The 18,909-nt window shown below is 51.2% G+C and overlaps 9 protein-coding genes across 9 annotated transcripts; 4 read left to right on the top strand and 5 right to left on the bottom strand.

Moving 5' to 3' along the window:
• Window positions 1-751: 751 nt before the first annotated feature.
• N7468_001103 (uncharacterized protein) lies at window positions 752-1,837 on the top strand (the record flags this gene model as incomplete). Its single annotated transcript, XM_058470400.1, has 1 exon — window positions 752-1,837. One exon carries the CDS (start codon window positions 752-754, stop codon window positions 1,835-1,837), a length of 1,086 nt encoding a protein of 361 aa, XP_058333541.1.
• A 363-nt stretch (window positions 1,838-2,200) lies between these two features.
• N7468_001104 (uncharacterized protein) lies at window positions 2,201-2,455 on the top strand (the record flags this gene model as incomplete). Its single annotated transcript, XM_058470401.1, has 1 exon — window positions 2,201-2,455. The coding sequence occupies one exon, from the start codon at window positions 2,201-2,203 to the stop codon at window positions 2,453-2,455; it is 255 nt and encodes an 84-aa protein (XP_058333542.1).
• A 732-nt stretch (window positions 2,456-3,187) lies between these two features.
• On the bottom strand, window positions 3,188-3,948 carry N7468_001105 (uncharacterized protein; the record flags this gene model as incomplete). Its single annotated transcript, XM_058470402.1, has 2 exons — window positions 3,188-3,484; window positions 3,550-3,948. 2 exons carry the CDS (start codon window positions 3,946-3,948, stop codon window positions 3,188-3,190), a joined length of 696 nt encoding a protein of 231 aa, XP_058333543.1.
• A 754-nt stretch (window positions 3,949-4,702) lies between these two features.
• On the bottom strand, window positions 4,703-6,155 carry N7468_001106 (putative mitochondrial ADP,ATP carrier protein (Ant); the record flags this gene model as incomplete). Its single annotated transcript, XM_058470403.1, has 4 exons — window positions 4,703-5,500; window positions 5,734-5,810; window positions 5,898-5,919; window positions 6,105-6,155. 4 exons carry the CDS (start codon window positions 6,153-6,155, stop codon window positions 4,703-4,705), a joined length of 948 nt encoding a protein of 315 aa, XP_058333544.1.
• Window positions 6,156-8,539: 2,384 nt separating this feature from the next.
• Window positions 8,540-10,359, bottom strand: N7468_001107 (KRI1 family protein; the record flags this gene model as incomplete). Its single annotated transcript, XM_058470404.1, has 2 exons — window positions 8,540-10,122; window positions 10,185-10,359. 2 exons carry the CDS (start codon window positions 10,357-10,359, stop codon window positions 8,540-8,542), a joined length of 1,758 nt encoding a protein of 585 aa, XP_058333545.1.
• Window positions 10,360-10,728: 369 nt separating this feature from the next.
• N7468_001108 (uncharacterized protein) lies at window positions 10,729-15,095 on the top strand (the record flags this gene model as incomplete). The annotated part of the gene is made up of 5 exons (XM_058470405.1): window positions 10,729-10,784; window positions 10,851-11,214; window positions 11,298-12,435; window positions 12,464-14,071; window positions 14,128-15,095. 5 exons carry the CDS (start codon window positions 10,729-10,731, stop codon window positions 15,093-15,095), a joined length of 4,134 nt encoding a protein of 1,377 aa, XP_058333546.1.
• Window positions 15,096-15,336: 241 nt separating this feature from the next.
• Window positions 15,337-15,964, bottom strand: N7468_001109 (uncharacterized protein; the record flags this gene model as incomplete). Its single annotated transcript, XM_058470406.1, is given in 2 exon segments — window positions 15,337-15,588; window positions 15,599-15,964. 2 exon segments carry the CDS (start codon window positions 15,962-15,964, stop codon window positions 15,337-15,339), a joined length of 618 nt encoding a protein of 205 aa, XP_058333547.1.
• Window positions 15,965-16,524: 560 nt separating this feature from the next.
• Window positions 16,525-17,880, top strand: N7468_001110 (UDP-galactose transporter HUT1; the record flags this gene model as incomplete). The annotated part of the gene is made up of 2 exons (XM_058470407.1): window positions 16,525-16,754; window positions 16,809-17,880. 2 exons carry the CDS (start codon window positions 16,525-16,527, stop codon window positions 17,878-17,880), a joined length of 1,302 nt encoding a protein of 433 aa, XP_058333548.1.
• A 144-nt stretch (window positions 17,881-18,024) lies between these two features.
• On the bottom strand, window positions 18,025-18,559 carry N7468_001111 (peptidylprolyl isomerase; the record flags this gene model as incomplete). The annotated part of the gene is made up of 3 exons (XM_058470408.1): window positions 18,025-18,179; window positions 18,242-18,350; window positions 18,410-18,559. 3 exons carry the CDS (start codon window positions 18,557-18,559, stop codon window positions 18,025-18,027), a joined length of 414 nt encoding a protein of 137 aa, XP_058333549.1.
• Between the last annotated feature and the right edge of the window lie 350 nt (window positions 18,560-18,909).

Here is an 18,909-nt window from a genome sequence, read left to right on the forward strand (position 1 = left end):
GAGGAAGCGATCCAGATCGAGCTGTCAGTACAAGGGTGTTTTAGAGAGCACTATTAGAACCAAGAAGACCCGGATGGAAACCCTATGTCACCATGGGGCTCATTGCGATCGAAACTGGGAAAAGGCCAAGGGAAATATGGAATAAGGCAAAATATGCCCAAGTACGGAGTATACATCTGCTGAATCCGGAAGTATCCGGCCTCCACGGCCTCTACGAAACGCCAATCAACCGGCCCACGCGCTGCGCATGAGCAGTGCCTGCCGAGTCCCATAGTTTGGCCTGTCCTGGCCCTTAAGGAGGGGCTCCAGGTCGCTCTTACTCCAGTCGCACAAATCCCTGTGATCTTCTCTTTCTACCTCTTTGACCATACTCTTTTCCTTTCTTCCCTTCTCTCCAAAGGGATTCCAAATTCCAAATATAAGGTTCGAAGCCGATCGCGTGGTGACAACTCAGCTGCGCCGCGATTGTCTTCTCCTTACCGCGTCAACCCGTCTCCAACATCTGCAACTACGCGTGGAGGTAAGTTGCATATGCCCCTGTGGCTGTCGTGGCTGTCATGGCTTTCATGGCTTTCATGCCTTTTTGAAAACAAAGCGTTCGCCAGTTGCCACTTCCCTTGCCCCCAATTACCAAACTCGGGGCTGTCGCATTTCTATGGTACGCCCGATCTGACTCATAGATGCTAATGCGCGCGCGTCCTTTTAGATCTCCCAAGACCCCCCCCTTTGTCTTCTTCCTCAAACATCCAACATGGTTATGCAATCCAGTTCCAGCCTCGCAATGGCTCTTGCTGGCAAGACCGCCTCTGTCGATATTCCTCAGCCTCGAGCTGGCGCGACCAAGCCTCGAGCTCGCCCCGGACAGCCGGCCATGCTGCCGACGCCACCGAACTCCATTTCGCCGACCCTACCGCCGCAAGCTTTCAAAAATCGACCGGTTTTCTCCCCTGGCTCGCCACTGTCGACTGTCCCGCAGCTTGATTCAGACATCGATCTGCAGGACGAGCACGCCCGCGACAAGCCCCAGCCTACCATCGAAATCGACAATGTCGGCGACATTACCCCGGTCATGCTGGCCAAATACCATCTCCCTGAGATCCTGCTGCAGCAGGGCCCGCTGGCCATCCGTCATGTCATGGGCCACCTGACAACATCGGTCCCTGGTTTCGCGCGTATTCCACCTGCGAAGGCGCGACGCCTCGTGGTCGCTGCCCTTGAAAGGGCCGGTGGCGCCAACAGCGAGGTCATTTTTGAGAAGGTCGGCTGGGGCCGCTGGGACGCTCACCGTCGCGGCGAAGCACGCGCGACTGACCCCAACGCCTCGACGTCGCCTCCCTCTAGCCTGACCGGCTCTTTCCAGCAGCGTGGTCTGCAAATCGAGGGCGCGGGTCGGAATCGACGTAATGTGTACGGTGCAAATGCAGGCCGAGACTCGATCGCGTACTCCTACACCACTGACAATGGTGCGCGTGGCGAATACGAAGACCTCGACATGCTTGAGTATGAGGCAGACAAGATGTCGCTGGATGGCGATGATGACGAGCGTGCGTACTGCTCTTCTTCCGAGGCGCCGGACGAACTTCAGGACGAAGAGTGGAATGAAAGCGACGTCACCGACGAGGAGGATTGGGCGCAGATCGGAGCCGATGCTCTTCGAGCACGATCGATGAACGGTGGAGGAGGATTCGTGCGAAGCAGCAACGTTGCTGCCCGTCAGCCTCTTCCTGCTGGTTTTGTCAGCCCCACTGCATCCACTTTCGCGAAATCCACTCCCCACACCTTCGACACCCAGGAGCGCGCCGCAGTTGAGGCGCTTCTTCGCTTGGGCTCTATGTAAAGCTCTACTATCCATGGTCGGCGTTTTGTCCCTTGATTGTTTCTTTGTTTCACCTTTTGCTGGCACACACACATAATCAGGTCTTCAAGGCTGGTCCGGACCGCTCTTGACGTTTCTTCCCCGATGTTCTCACGACTGAAAAGAAAAAAGAGCATCCGGTCGATATTCTGATATTATCCGACTGGAACGCTTGAAACGCGCTAACGCCGTGGATACCACTGGCGTTAGGAAATATTCGTATCAATTTTTGTTTTTCCTTTTTTTCGTTCTGGTTATGGCGTTTGGATTTGGATATGGCGATCAGGAACTCGGCTTGATACAACTTGTGCAGCAGCCTTAGCAGGCTATACGATCTGCTGCCCCATGTTAAGCCTGGATACCCACTGTCACCTGACCCCGTCTATCCCCGATGAAACTGTTCTTACCCTTCGCATCGAGTTCTTTGGCTTCAACCCTCTTGCCGGAGACTCGCAGTTTACTGTTCTCATTACTCGTTTTAATATCTCTGTTCTTGATCCCGTTCCCGTGTTGACCCACTCACATTTGGTCACCAGCCATTCTCAGCTTGTCAAAATCGTTGCAGCTCGGTTGAGGAATGTGAAGAGTTGGTCGTCTTGATTGACCGCACTGTCTCTTGCTTTCTCGATCTGGTTTTTTGACTGCAAGTGTGGTTGTGCTTTTGGTTTTCTTCATTGAATTTACTGAAAGATGTCCAGATCCTGGGTCACAGGTCTTTTTTTGTAGCCCCCTTGAGTTAGTATGGGGCTCAGTGAGGGTTTGGGTGGAAGGCAGGCAAGGCATATGTATTGCCGAGGAGTATGTAGTTACTTCGAAGACAACCCATGGGATCTTTGCTTTAACAAGCTTGGATCAGCATGCTGAATACAAATCAAAGCATCAGGCTTTATGACGCTTCTTGTCCGCTATTGTCTAAGTTACCAGGGAACGAATTCCATGTAACAACATGCATGGTAGAGGAATCTATCTCTCAGCAGTGTACATGACACAAGCCCTTGGTCGAGGCATCATATCAGACCTCAGGCGACGAAAGAGGGGTTGATGAGAACAGATAAAACTGCGTCCCCTCTGCCATCTTAGTATGGTACGCTATAAGCATTACCCGAAAGAATAAATGCGGAATACCATGATACCCAGTACGTGTAATTGCCGGCTCAAAAATGAGTCCATGTGTAAATCAACACAGCCACCGTTGGCATCCCCAATAACGCCAGACTCGAGACATAAGCCACCATCCGACGCCCCACTATCTAGAAATGTTACAATGTAAAAGCAAAAAAAAGAATAGCCCTAAGAACCCATAGCTCCTCCTAGGAAAAGCCAAGCTCTCCTCTACTTCCCATGGGCATCATTAATGCGTTTCCAAACCTCTGCCTCTACCTCCGCCAATTTTGTACCCGCACTCTGCCACCATCCCCTCGCCGTAGTGAGAAACCCCGGCTCCTCCTCGTCACCAAAGATATTGCCTGCACCGCCTCCGCTTCCACTGGTTCCATGCAGTGGAAGACCCTGGGAGTACGAACCAGAGGTAGAGGGATACACGGAGGAATAAGGAGTCGTCGTCGAATTAGGCGCCGGGGCATGGCTGGGCGGAGACCGCTGGTAAGCATATGATGGACTGAACGAGGACTGCGGTGCCGGCGTCGAGACAGACACAGGCTCTCCTGCTTTCGGGGAGGAGGCACTGGAGATACTGCAGATGGCGGGGCCGCCGCAGAAAGTGCCGTGGGCATAGCACCAGGCTGTGGAGCAGGAGGGGACTGAGACGTGGCGGTTGGGAGCGCAGATGTTGGAGTTGGTGCTAGATTCGCTGAGGTCGGCAGAACCGGGGCGGCGGTGGGAGCTGCGAGGCTTGGGGCTGCACCGGGCTGTGCTGGTAAAGAAGATCCATCCTGAGCGGTCGCGTATATGGGGGCGTATGAGGGCGCTGTAGCGGTGGCCGAGGTGTTTGGAGGCTGCGGTGTGCCGGTAGCGGACGCCTCGATTGAGGTGGCGGGTTCGGGATGGGAGGTTGAGCCTTGAGTGCTCTCGTCGTTCTGGTTGGCATTCAAGGGGGCTGAAGTGTATGTTGGGATCCCTGTGGGAGCTGACATGATTGCAAGAAAGAATTGTTTGGGATCGTATTGTGTGTTCAAGGAGGAGGAGGTTCGTGAAGTAAAACGAAGGGGAGCTATTCGAGAGCTGCCGCGCTAGACGTCATGGGCAACAGCAGTGGGGCGGCAGGTGGACTCGCTGTTCGCCGCAGTTGGTCTGCGCAAAGGGAGATAGCTATGGTAGTCAGCTCAAGAAAAGTAATGCTGATGAGCAGAACAAACGGCGACTTTGAGCATTCCGTAAACAACTTGGAACTAGGGGTACCTCTACCGCGTGGCTAAAGACTCATACGTGGCCGTAATATCTAGGGGGTGAGGGCCCAGAGAGGCCAGATAAACAGTCCAGTGGGCAAAGGCAGAGAGCACTGTGAACTTGAAGCTGTCAATAATGTCGACAAATGTCCATCTGCCAGCAGTCACAGAGAACCGACCTAGAAATGGGGAAGGTACGGATGTATCAACGGGTTCCTACAATTTACGATGTACAATGGAATCAGATACGTCAAGAAAAGTACAAGTTTTGAAAAGAAAAGAAAAAGAGCTTGCAGGCAGTAAAATACATCGGGTAACCAAAGGGAAGAATCACCATTCTATGCTTCAAGATCCCCCCCGAACCCATTTCTTGACGCATCTATCTTTTGCCGTGGCCACAACCTCAACCTCCCGCGCCCCATCGGTCAGACCAGGGGCAGGGACGACATCCCCGACTCCAGTATAACTACAGTGGCTAGACTCCTCGCGAGGGGCGAGTCATCTATTTGAACTTCTTGCCGAAGAGGAGGAGCTGAGCCTGGTCATAGATGGACAGTACACCAGCACCAGCGACACCACGCAGGATGTTAGCACCAGCACCCTTGAACAGGGACTTGACACCCTCCTTGGCGATGATCTGGCGGGCAGCATCGAAAGAAGACTTGTACTTGACGGCCTCACCGGAGGTCATCATCATACGACGACGGATGGTGTCAAGAGGGTAGGAAGCGACACCAGCACCAGTGGTAACAGTCCAGCCGAGCAGGAAAGAAGCAAGGAAGTTGCCCTCAAGAGAGCCGACCAGCAGAACAGGCTTGATAGAGTCGTACATACCGAAGTACAGACCACGGTAGACAATAATTCCGAGAACGGAAGGACCGAAACCACGGTAGAGACCGGAGATACCCTCAGCGGCGAGGGTCTTGCGGTAGACGTCAACGAGACCGTTGAACTGACGCTCACCACCACCCTTGGCGGACTTGGCGTCGTTGGCCAGACGGGTACGGGCGTAGTCAAGGGAGTAGACGAAGAGGAGGGAAGTGGCACCAGCAGCACCACCGGAGGCAAGGTTACCCATCATCCACATCCAGTATCCATCACGGTCCTTCTTGTAGGCGAACATGGACTTGTAGGTGTCACGGAAGGCAAAGTTAAGAGCCTGGGTAGGGAAGTAACGGATGACGTTGGCGTTGTTACCACGCCAGAGAGAGGCAGTACCCTCAGCGGCGATGGTACGCTTGAAGGCGTCACCGATACCAGCGTAGGGGCGGTCGAGACGGCCAGCCTTGATCATCTCCTCCTGTTGAGTTCATGCAGATTAGTCGACTGATGCAATTCTATCGGTGATTCGCAATGCCGGGCAAGGGGATCAAAGGGTGAAAAAAATTTTTCCTCTCGGACTTTCATGGGAGCAATTCATCAATTGCAGTCATATTGCACAATGATTGATATCTGCTTCCAATTCGCCTCGAGGGTAATTTCGCTGTTTCGATGCTGTTGCCCGAGATCATTGCGAAAAGGGGGAGCACTAACCTGGTTCTGGAGCAGAAGCTTGATACGCTCAATGGGGGCAGCGGCGGTCTTGGAGACAGCAGCGGAAACACCACCCACTGTGAATCAGTTAGCACCAGTCTACGCATTCTCCGATGACTGTTTTCGATTTCATTTTGTCGAAAACTGGAACGGATATCACATACTGAGGAAGTCGACGACGAATCCCTGAAAAGAAAAAATTTTTTCGTTAGCCACTGATGGCAATTCTTAATTCGAACCCTCCTTTGCGGAGCATTGCCCACATCAAGGCCAAGGCTCTTCCCAATGCTGAGCTCATTTCATGAGATGCAGCTTGAGAAAGCTCGAAACCGTGGACAAAGCTGCGCGAGGATCAGGGAGTAGCGACTTACGGGCATGCCCAGGACGGACTTCTCGGCTTGGTTAACGTCACCCTTGGCCATTGTGAAGGTTGTGCAAACAAAAAAGGTAGCACGGAAGAGAGGAGATGGGGAGTGTCAAGAATGAACACCGGGGATGGGGAAGAAAAGGAAGAAAAGAAGAGAAGGGGCGGAAGGGGTGAGAGAAAAATACTGCCGTACACGGGAACGAGCCCAATCCCGCTAAGACCCAATCAGGAACTGCATTACAGTATTACTGTGTATTGTCCGGCCCCCTTTGCCGATATCTCCCGATCGGCCATGCGGACAGGAAAAACCTGAAAAAAACTCTGCAGTAAAGAGGCTGGTCCATACGCGCATTCCTAGCAGCTGTCTCTGGATGTTATGATCTGTATTCCTCGTCAAATATATCGTCTACACTAGTTAATTCCCCTCCCTGTTATACTATGAACCCTCTTTTCTATAGACTGCGATATAGAGCAGATATGCGAACTGAAGCCGGTAGCCCGGAGCAACGAGTGTCTAAGCGCTGTCCAGGTGGTCCACCTCGCCGGTCACGCTGGTACGCGTATCTTCATAGGGCCCACCGGGGCAATCCACCCCCCCCCTAAACCTCCGAGGATCCGATGGCAACCCCCTTGCCACTCGTGACCTGCTCCCCGACTTCTCATCCCCAGATGAGCCATGGCTGTGGAAATCTAGTGGCAACTGAAAAGGACTGGGTTTGGTGCAAAAAGAAAGTTCTTCGAATGTTCGAAACTTATCATTAACTTTTCAGATCGACCCGCATATAGCCATCTCTAGCATACTGTATATTACACTCGCGGACTCGACCTTGAGGCTGGTCATCGCCATCATTGCCATTATGAGACATTTTCCAAGGACCCTTCTGGCAACTTACCGGTACGCAACTCAGAGTGGGGGTTAGCCGCATGCGCGGTTGTACATGGGACGAAGCCAGGTCCAGTCCAATAAAAATCGGATCCACTTTACCTCATCATTCTACGGAGTAGACTCGATATATATCCTATTCAAGGTCAAACGGCTTATGATGTTTGTGAATGCTTTGAGCATGGCAGCTAGAAGGTTAGGTCATCTTCAGAGCAATGATAGGGATTGGGGACTTTGCTAGAATGAAATCAGCGCCATGGACCACCAGGGCTTGGTCATCCCTGCCAGAATATCCAGGGCTTAGTTAAAACCTCCAGGATAAGGGTAATATTACCAAGCTCTGCATAGTATTGCCATGGATCATTTGGTTACCGCTGCAAATTGCACGGCCGGGACTCAGCCACCGTCGCGCGCGTCCTGGTTTCACTGCCAGGACTTGATTGCGCCTAGTTAATAGTACACTCACTTGGACCTAGACTATGATGTATGTATACGCAATTGCCGGTTTGGATCATGTCATTCGGTAAGGAATATGAATGGCTTCACCGTTGTACTTCGATATAATTCGAACTCACTTGCAGCTTGCATTCCATGACTGAACCTCTGGGTTAGGGGACCGAAGGTCTGCCTAGGATGCAACTGTAGCTCCAGAACCGATCTCCAGATCTTGTCAGATAAGCTGACATGGTTTGGCTACCCGGTGCCAGGAGGCTACTCGTACGTTGCATTTAGAGTGAATATTAATAGATACAAGATAGCAGAGATATCCTTACTGGCAGCCGTCCACCTTTATTTACCTAGACTAGTATCAACCTTCAAGCTGTAAGCTGAAGTATCTTCAAGACGGTGACGGTACTTGATGCCGTTCAGTCTCATGCTCACATCTGACTGGCATTATTCACAGAGAACATATAGTTAGAAAATCATCTCTTTTATCACCACCTATATGATTCATGGAGATAGGTTCTAGAAACACCGCAACCACACTCATAACCTAGCGTGGTTCTCCGAAAATAGCCAGGTGGCATTTCCATAGCAGTAGGACTACTCTTTCAGCTTCAATAGGAGGGTAGCAAACTGATGATTTTAGTATTGGCCCAGGAGAGCAGACAGCTGAGACTCGGACCATGCTAGATGAACTTGAATATATACCTACTAGTAGGTGGTAGCTTGAGCACCGCAACCGTCCCAAGTCCGAGTGTCGACTGGCGCGGGTTTCAGCTTGAACTTGGAACATCGTGCCGCTTCCAATCCCGAAAAATCTGGATATTAAAGCTCGAGCTTGATGTTGAGTGTCACTACTAGCTTTAACCTCAAGATCGAATTTGACCTTGACCTACTTACAGCGCCTGGTTTCGAATTGAGGATAGACTTGAGGGAATGAAAAGAACCATCGTGTCAGTGTACTACCAATTGGTATGCATGTGGGAATACCGTATCAGAAATGAATTGAAATTTTCCTCAGAACGCCATGGCCACATGTCGCAAAACTTGAAGCTATTAACAGTCACTGTGACATGAATGAGCTAAATATACTTTTTGCAAAACCTTCGGGTTTAGTGCTTCTTAGAGCGCTTGCGCTTCTTGCGTCCATCTCCTTCGCGGATATCCACCTTCGTTTCCCGCTCGTCATTGTCGCCAGCCTTCGCCTTGCCACTAGGTTCTTGCTGACCAAGATCAAAGACCGGTCCTGACTCGTTGCCGAATGTGTCCAATCGCCATTGACGCAATCTAGCCTTCTTGCCAAGCTTTCTAGAGTCCTTGGCCTTTTTCTCGGCATCACGGAAGGAGGCAAGTTTCTTGAGACCAGCAAATTGATTGAGCTGCGAGTCACTCGCCATAAGGATATCCTGCGCGGTCAATCCAAAGCTCTCAGGAGAGGCTTCACGGTAGCGGAATCGTGTTGCGTTCTTCTTGGTAGCGCCCGGAAGCAGGGTGATATCCAGATCCAGATTACGATCAACAGCTTCTTCGACACGGAGACGATCCTTGCGAGCCTCTCGTTTTTGGTCACGCTTTTCCTGGGCTTTGCTCTTCTTAGCACCCTCATCAGCGTCATCATCTTCATCATCCGAACCCAAAGCGGGCGGGCCTTCCTCATCTTCATAGTCGGGGATGAGGTCTTTAATATCGATGTCGTCATCCCACTCAGGCTTTTTAGGGTGTTTCTTGCCATCTTCCTCGTCTGCGTAGTAATCGTTTCCAAATCGTTTCTCCATCTCCTTCTCCCACTCCTTGTCATCCCAAGCAGCGTCAAGGAAGGCTGCCCAGTCCTTGTCAGTGAATTTGGACGCTCGGAGACCTGCCACTTCCTTGATCTGCTTGACCTTGTTCTGCAGCTCCTCAGTCTTCAGCTTGCGCAGACGGTTCTTTTCAGCTTCCCGCTGCTTCTTTTCCTCCTCCCTCTGCTGACGTTCAGCCTCTCTGATCTTCTTCCGCGAGCTCTTCTCCTCTCGGCGGACGGACATCTTGTTGGTTGCATCACGTGCGTGTGTTCGCAATGTCTCGTTAAGCTTGTTCGGGTCTTCGAAGCGGAAGTTGTAAGCCTCTTCTAAGGCGTCGGCTCGCTCGACTTCATCATCATCGTCCGAGTCGAAGGGATGGAGCTGTGGTCGGTCCTCCGGAATCCAGGCGCGAGCGGCCATGAAGTTTGACAGGAAATTTTCAGGATCTTTGTCTGCGTTCTCAATGTCAAGCTTAACATTCGATTTGGGAAGAGGCTCTGGCTCCGATTTGCGGACCAGGAAGTCATCAGCGTCCTCCATCTCCTCGTCCGAAGCATGCAATTCCTTCACAAGCGCGTTTTTGAGATCCGCCTGTTCCTCAGCAAAGGTCTTGGGCGTGTCGTCTTCATCCGCAGGATCGGTTCCCTTCAGAAGATTCTCGCGATGGTAGTCATGCAGGGTCATGGGCTTTTCCTTTTTCTCTTTCGGGGTACTGTCCTCATCAAACTTGCTGTAAAAGGTCGCGTCTGCATCATACACGCGCGGGTCCTTGGAGCGAATGGCTTTGAGAGTAGCCATGATTTCAGCATCCAATGCCTCTGTTACTAGCTCTCCATCTTCATCTTCGTCCTCTTCCGAGGATTCGTCGTCCGAGGGCTCATCGTCCGCTGTGCTCTTTCCGTACTTGGATTCAACTATTTCAAAATGAGTTAGGATAAAAGGCATGTTTACCAGTCAAACTCAGGTAAACACATACGTTTCTGGACTTCTTCGCGCTTCTTATTGTATTCGAACCGTCGGGCGTACTCTTCGTTGATCTTGAAACCGGCCTCAGGGGACTTGTGGTTGATGGGGACTCCGCCAGAGTCATCACCAGAGTCGGAGCTATCATCCTCCATAAGCGTCCGCATTTTTTTCGAAGGAGGCTCCATTGCGACTCGAGTGAAATTTGTTTCTGTAGAACTCTGCTGCTCGAGAGTTGACCGGGCAGAAAAAAAAAAACTTCACACCGCCCAGGAACGGAAGACGACCCACTGTTGCCTAAGGCGCTCAATAGGCCCAGCTGATGCTCCCTGTTCGTGACGTCGATGCTAAGCCAATCAAATCAGCGTGCGGCGAGTTCGGTCAGATCTCGCCTTCACAGAGTAGTACGTGTAACTGCGTACAACTTCCTGTCAACCTCATCTCATTGTCTTCGTCAAAACGGGATCGATCCGATTCCCCTAGACGAGGCATATCCGACTCTATTGTCTGGCCCGAGATACCCTTCACGGCAAGAAGAGGCTGGAGAAATGCAATAGATGGCAACCTCATCAACAACTCCGATCCCTCAGGCCGGAAAGCTTCTGAGCGTGGTGTAAGTCCTGAAAGCATCCCTCAATGGGCTTTTCACACCAATGCTAACCAGCTTGTCAACCTCTAGGCCCGTAGGTCTGAAAGAAGCGGCGCTTGACTCCCCTACCTTCCGTGCAACTACCCAGCACTTCTGTGACCAGATCGACTTTATCGAGAAATGGCTTGACGGATACGCCAAAGCTTCGACCAAACTATCCTCCGAGCTGACTGCTCTGGAAGGAGTCGTAGGAAGCTTTTTATCTTATTCCACACATCCCCTTGTCGTCTCCGAAGCCGTTGTCGACCATGATTACACCTTGCTGGCAATGCGAAGATGCGGGGAGGGCTCTAAGGATCTGTGGAATGGGATTGTCGCGACGATCAAGAAGATGGAGTCAATGATTGCCGAGCCTATTCGCACCTTTATTCAAGAGGATCTTAGGAATTTCAAGGTACATGAGGGCAAAGTTGGGCACTTACGTCCCGTCCCGTCCGGACCTTCTGTGATAACAATCGCTGATTTTATTTGACTAAGGAAATTCGCCGAAATCTCGACAGCGCCCAGAAACAGTATGATTTACTCTCAGCGCGGTATGCGTCGCAGTCCAAATCGAAAGAGAACTCGGCCCTGAGGGAGGAAGCGTTCCAGCTCCATGAAGCCCGAAAGACCTACATCCGCATGTCAATGGACTTCGCAGTCCAATCTCCCCAACTTCGCAGTGCGCTTGACAGACTTCTTGTGCGTGTATCATTCGACCAATGGAGGGAGTTCCGTGGGTTCCATAATAACAACAGCCAAACTTTCTCCAAATGGTCGACTGAGATGGATCGTATCAAGGGTTGGGTACATGAGATGGAAGCAAGTGACAGATCCGCCAAAAGGGAGCTTTTCGCGGCCAGGAAGCAGATTGAGGAGGCTGCGGAGCTGGCGGCGAGACCTTCTCGTGAACTAGAGGATTATTCTGTCTCTACTGTACCCTATCTCGGTTCTCGTCCTATTCCAACGCTCAACATGGGCAAAGATGCTAAGCCTGAAAAGCAAGGCTGGCTCTATTTACGCAAACTCTCTGGAAAGCCTACCCGGTCCATTTGGGTGAGGCGTTGGGCCTTCCTGAAGCATGGTATCTTTGGATGTCTGGTCCAGGGTTCTCGGACTGGAGGTGTTGAAGAAACTGAACGAATTGGTGTCCTCCTGTGCAGTGTCCGTCCTGCATTCCAAGAGGAGCGACGGTTCTGTTTCCAGGTCAAAACCAAGAACAACAGCATCATTCTCCAAGCGGAAACACAAAAGGAGCTGATGGAATGGATTGGTGCTTTTGAAGCGGCCAAGCAAAAGGCCTTGGAGGATCCAGCTAGCACTGACCTCTCCATCTCGGGAAAAATGACCGTCCATGACCCAGCATTCGCCATCTCCCAGCCACCCGCTCCTGAATTTACAGCAGAACCAAGTGACTCATTAATACCTCCAAGCGAGGAACCGAATGGGGACCGAAGCTCAGCACTACCAATTCCTGATCGGGATAGCAGCACTTTTAGGGCCAGTACTGATGGTGGTCGCCGACTGACCGGTGGAGACAGCGAGAGCTCTACCAGAGCGCACATTATTCAGAAGTTAGATTTGCATCGCAAGTCGAACAATGCCCCCCCCAGCATCTCCCTCCATACCCGGACCTGTAGGTGGTATTGCCAGTCTCATCTCAGCGAGTCACAACATCCTGCCCTACGGCGGATCTGCAGCTGTGAATACTAAAGAGGGCGAAGGCAGTAGAGGCCGAAGCTTAAGCACTTATGACGAGCCTGGTGCCGATCTTGCCCCTCCCACACTTGCTAATCCACCGGCTGCTACTAGTATGAGCAAAGCTGCGGTGGTTGTAAGTAGCGAAAGAGGGATTGGCTTAGGCCTGGTGGACAGCACAGGAGGCATGCCAAGTGGGATGATGGCAAACCTGTGGGGCAGCTCTAATTGGGGATTTATCAACAAGCTTGCGACTGAAAAGAAGATTGAAAGGGGCGACAAGGATACCGAGAAAGATCTGGCTACGCTACCGGCTAGTGATCCATCTAAAGACATTGCTGCTCAACCAATCCTCCCCACTCCACCTCAGGTGCAGCGACAAGTATCAGGCCCACGCCATAGGCAGACTGTTAGCCTTGATGGCGACCAAGCGTCTAAGATCCACCAGCAGATTGCTAAGGATCAAAGCTCCGAGCCCGCCGAGCCCGATTATCCTACGATATATCCCCAACAATTGCGGTATCAAGATGCTCAGTTTCGATTACTTTGCCCAGATGTTACGAGGGACGAAGCATTGGTTCTTGTCTTCAGGGCAACGTGGACTCCCAATGATGTCCAAGAATTTCCGGGCCGAGCCTATGTCACCACTCGGAGCCTTTACTTCTACAGCAACCATCTTGGCCTTGTGCTGACCACTAGCGTTTCTCTTCATAACATCAAAGAAGTCACAGCTGCTTCGGGAAGAGACTGTGATTTTCTCTTCCTTCATACCATTCCGCCGCTGGGAAGCGACACTCCAGGACGAGTTACGATGAAAATCTTCCTGGAGCCCTTGAAGCTTCTCCAGAAACGCCTGGACTTCTTGATCCAGCAATCTATAGCTGTCGAGCCCCTGGGCCTCGAGGCTCTACTGAAAGAGTTAATCAAGATGGATAACGGATCCTCGAACAGAGATCCTAGTGCAGACAGCTGGGAAGATATCACACGCGATGCGAAGAATGATCCACGACTTGCAACGACTGGAAAGGACTTTCGCGTTCCTATCTATATCGACAAAGACCTCACTTTGGACGCTACTAAGACACGTGGTCGCGACAACCCAAGGTTCAGACTCCCCGCAAAACCGGTAGAATATAAACCTCAAGGAGATCTGACCCTAGCTGCCGAGAAAATTCTTGACATCAGCCCCAAAGCATTATTCCACATCCTCTTTGGCGATAAAAGTGCAGTGTGGCAGCTTTTACTCCACGAGCGACAAGCAAAAGACATCAAACAAAGTCCTTGGGTCAGCACAGAGGCTCGTCACCTTAGACGAGACCTCCAATACAGTATTTCAACAGAAGGTGTCTTGGGCCAACTACAAGACCAGTCGGTTGCAGACTATCAGATAGTCGATGTACTGCAAGATCACCTGCTGTATGTGGTTACTGATAAGCGGACTCCTTGGCATCTCCCTTTTCGAAGATCCTTCCGTCTTGTCAGTAAGGTTGCAATTACGTTTGTCGGGAAATCGAAGAGCAAACTTGCTATCTACAGTAAGGTTGAATGGCTCAAGACGCCATTCGGTCTTCAAAGTAAGTATTCACTTTCATCTATTTAAGAATATCTCTTTGATCCCTAATTCCTGCAGGTATGATCGATAAACGGGCAAGCAAGGATTTGGAAGAGGATGCTTTGGATTTGGTCGACTTGGTCACTGACCAAGTGCGACGCCTTGGCGCTCACAGCCGTACAAAGAAAGCGATCACTATCTTTGGGCACGTTGGGCGCCAGAACCAAGTTTCTCATTTCAATGGCCTGGGGGGTGATAAAACTGAGCCCCGCCGACCACGTACTCGCCAAACAATGGTTCAAATCCTTCTCGAGACATGCACATCTTTCATGGAAGGTGTCATTTCTTTCATGATGGCATGGACGTTCGATGCTATGCGCTGGTCATGGAAGACCGTGAGCGCGCACAGAATCATACTGCTGCTGTTGGTATCGAGTGCTTTCATGAATGGATTTTACTCCTCACGAGATACATGGGATTGGTGGCACGAACGGCATGCAGGCAAATTCCTCGCTAGATTGGGAGTTCAACCGAATATGATGATGAGCAAAGCTATTTACATTCGCGACATCGACGAAGCAGTTGCAAATACAACTCTCTGGCCATCGGACGGAAACGCCAGTAGCTGTTTCGACGCATTCCAAGAGAATGCTCTCCGGTATGCAGACATGCCGCTATCGCTCAGCACCTCTGGACCCAGGGACGCAGTGGCTAGAAGTGCGACAAAACGCTTCCAGCAGACTCGCGAACGACTCGGGACATATCGACACGACCTCCTGGTGGCGCTCCGCGTCGTGAATAACATCGAAAAGGAGGTGATTCAAACCGAATGGGAGCGATGGCTTCGTGAAGAGCTTCGACGGTGTCGACAAGTGGAGATCCTGCTCAGTGACCACCTAGCGGCACCAAGCCCCGAGGAGGAGGCCGGCCGAATCTTCGCTGAAAACGCAGACCATGTGAAGCAATGGTATGAACGATATTGCACTAGCTGTCTGCGGGAAGGCGAGCATGCCAAGAGTAATGGACATGCCAACGTGCTTGGCTGAACAAAGGCAGGCTGACTTTGATTTCTTGGGCGATTCTTACTTCCTCCGGCTTCGATCTTTCTTGTAATCTCTATACTCGGTGGTCTCCGGGTGTATTTCGCGTGCAATCTTCAACGCTCGTGCATCATGCCGCCTGAGCACTCTTGTCAAATTAGCCCTGAGCGAGATTCTCCCCAAAACATAGCAGGGAGACTGAATTGAACATACATACCATATTGATCACTAGACAGAAGCCCGCGGTCTAATTTTGTCTCGGCTTCACCTCCCCTTCTTGGATCACATAGTATACCACCGTTCCATCACCTCCAGGGCCCCGATTTACCATAGCAAGCAGGATGCGCTTCGAGCCCCATTCCTTAGAAGCCAGACATTCTACCTTCTTTTTGTAATATTCATCCAACTTCTTTTCCTTTCCCTCGCCCACAACCGGCCCTGTGATCACACCGTCCTCAACTACTGTCTCCAGATTATCCCCCCAAAGCATTGAATACAGCTGTGATGACCCTGAGGCTGAAGGTGATCCCTTGTGAAGTTGGCAAAACGAAAAGGCGCTCCGGTCGGAGCTCGTCTTCCCGGATCCCGTTCTGAAGCATATAAAGTTGCTCGTCTGGGTGCGTGTAGACGCGATGTGGTGGGAGACCAGAGATCAAGCTTCTGATGGGCAATTCGCCGGTAGGAACATCGCCGTAATACTGTTTGAATTTATCTGAAATGTCATGGATTTGGAGAGAGGTCCAGAGGTGCTGGTGTTGGAGATTATGTAGCACTTGGATAGTGGTTGCGGTGGGTTGATTCCCTGATGCGCCGGCGTCGTGAATGAGCTTACTGAGAGCCGAGGGAGCCTGAGACGGCCACTCTGGTTGCGACATGGAGTAATTGATCGGAGAGAACTATGAAAGGCTGCACTTGAAAGATGTTGGGATCTGGTCTGTTATTCTTTGGCGAGGGTGCCTTTTGAAGCTCCCACTTCTGACTCGAAAAATAGCTGCAGTGATCGGCAGATTCTTTCTCACCGCGCTGCGGCGGTTCACCGCCTGCTAGTTTCGTTCGAGGCCAGTTCGCGAAGAATGGGTTGGACTAATGTGAATTGCAGAAATGCATGGATCTTACACTTAGGCCAATTGAGCCTAAATGGAAAAGCTTCTCGTGTATTGCCCACGACTATGCCGATTGACCTCCCGGTTGTGCAGAACAGCAGTTCCTGGCGCGGGTGGGGCCCCCTGGCGATCAGTGATATGCCGATAAGATTGAATGAAACAGAACACATGGCATCATCTTCCCTTGGAAACAATCATCCTGTCTCAGGAGTCTTGCCAGTCTCCCCGTTGACGTTGATCTATATATACTGCCTGAACCAAACTTGCTAGCATTTGGCGTGTTACTTGTGTCATCATTATTGCGGCCGATTTTCAACTTCAAGCTTTGCGCAATGGGTCGGCAAAAGCAAGCTGCGCCTCTACAGCGAAAACCGTCTTCCCAGTTGATGCACACGCAAGAGGAGACACCAAGGGATTTAAAAGCCCAAACAAATGGATCCGCAAAGTCAACTTCAGATGTTCTAGCAAGCACTCCAGCAAAGGCTGCGCCTCTGGAAACCGCCGCTGAGTCCCCGGGGGTGGTGGAACTTCTTATTTGCGTCGCCGGTATATACGCAGCATTGTGAGATTCCAAGTCAGTCAATGGTCCGTCGATTGGGATACTAACATATAAAAGCCTATCATGGGGTGTTTTACAGGAAGCTATCACCACCACGGCATACCCTGTCCGAGTCGCTACAGCCTCTGAGCCCGAGCCCCCAACAGAACGATTTACATATTCTCTGGTCTTGAACACAATCCAGTCCACCTTCGCTGCCATTACCGGGTTTGCGTACCTTTTCTTCTCCACTCCGAAGGGACAGAAGGTCCCTGCGGTCTTCCCTACCTCCCGAATCCTTACTCCTCTTCTCCTTGTGAGCATATGCTCATCGCTCGCCTCGCCATTTGGATATGCTAGTCTCGCCCATATAGACTACCTGACCTTCATTCTCGCCAAGTCCTGCAAGCTCCTTCCTGTTATGCTCCTCCATCTGACGATCTTTCGCAAGAGATACCCGCTGTACAAGTACGCGGTGGTGCTTACTGTGACTCTGGGTGTCGCGACCTTCACCCTGCACCATCCGGGCACAAGTAAGAAGGTCGCTGCATCGGCAGAAAAGCAGGCTGGATCGTCTTCATGGGGTATCTTCTTGCTCTCCATTAACCTCCTTCTTGATGGATTGACGAATACCACCCAAGACCATGTCTTCTCCTCGCCTAAGGTGTACACCCGATTCACTGGGCCCCAGATGATGGTTGCGCAGAATGTGCTATCTACGTTTTTGACTGCTGCATACCTCTTGGTAATGCCGCATATCTCCCGAAGCGGGGTCCTTCATAACCTTCTTCCTTTCCCTATTCCCCCGTCCACGGAGACAGAGCTCTGGTCTGCTATCTCGTTTCTTCAAAGACACCCTGAAGCTTTGAAGAATGTGCTGGGCTTTGCTGCATGCGGAGCGGTCGGACAGGTGTTCATTTTCTATACCCTGTCTCGTTTCTCCTCCCTGGTTCTTGTTACTGTTACAGTGACACGAAAGATGCTCACCATGCTTCTCAGCGTGTTCTGGTTCGGTCATTCTCTGTCAGTTGGACAGTGGCTGGGCATTCTTTTGGTATTCGGTGGTGTTGGTGCAGAGGGCCTGGTACAAAGGCAGGAGAAGAAGGCAAAGGAGCAGGCAAAGCTCGAAGCTGCAAAGAAAGCGCAGTAGAAAGATTCATTTACACTGGTTATGCAATCCTCGTTTAAAATCCTTCGAGGGGAATAGAAGGAGTATAAGACTAGCATGTACGAATTAAGCTCTGAAGACGTACGTAATTCGCAAAGCAAACGCACTCATTTTCTCGCCAACTGATCATTTACGGCCTTCTACCATGATGATATGGTATCCAAAGCCTGTCTTCACTTCAACATACTTGGGATTTCCGGTGGTACTGGGCTCCAATTCATATGCAGCCTTTTCGAATGCTGCATCCAGACTTCCACGCACCTTCCAGCCCAAGGATCCGCCTGTGCAAATTAACATCTTGAGGATCTGACGAGCCAAATTCGGAATCATAGTCCAATCTCACCTTGTCGCGCCTTGTCTTCAGAGAATTCACGGGCGACCTCGTCGAACTTGGCACCGTTGCGCAATTTCTCAAGCGCTTCTTCTTTCTTAGAGTGTTTTTCACACTGGAACTAGAAGGTTAAATCTTGTCATGCTTTTTAATCCCGGTCGGACTCGTCAATTCACATACCAGGATGTGTCGAACGTTAATTGACGTGGCCGCTTTCAGCGCTCCTTTGCCTCCTTTCTCCTTGCCTGCGGCATCACCTCCGGCTTCTTTGCCCTTGCCCTTCGGAGCCTTGTTTTTGTCGCCGCCCTTGGCGTTGTTCTTGGGTGCCATTTCGCAAGAGTAATGAGTGAAAGCCGAGTTGATTCGCGCAGTTCGCGAGGCAGGTGGGGCTTCTGCCTGAGGCAAATATCGCGGGGCGTTCAACGATTTGATTGTCCTACGCGTACGACTAATGACGTGGGGCTATGGTGTTGATATGTTTTGAGAGACTTAGCATATAGTTGCTTGAATTGAGCTGTATCAGCGCCATTTATCTTGGGTCCTTTCCCATATATGTTACTGCTTCCGATGCTCTCTTTCTATCACTCCCGCCCAATGTAGCTCCCTTGTTGCCAGAAACCAAACCAAGCAGCGGCCCTCCCTCGGCCATCGCTTTGATCTCAAACCCGACAAGCTCTGCA

Source organism: Penicillium chermesinum (genome assembly GCF_028974085.1).
Source record: "Penicillium chermesinum strain IBT 19713 chromosome Unknown utg000002l:1.0-5270490.0:1.0-5274688.0, whole genome shotgun sequence".
Lineage (NCBI taxonomy): Eukaryota > Fungi > Ascomycota > Eurotiomycetes > Eurotiales > Aspergillaceae > Penicillium > Penicillium chermesinum.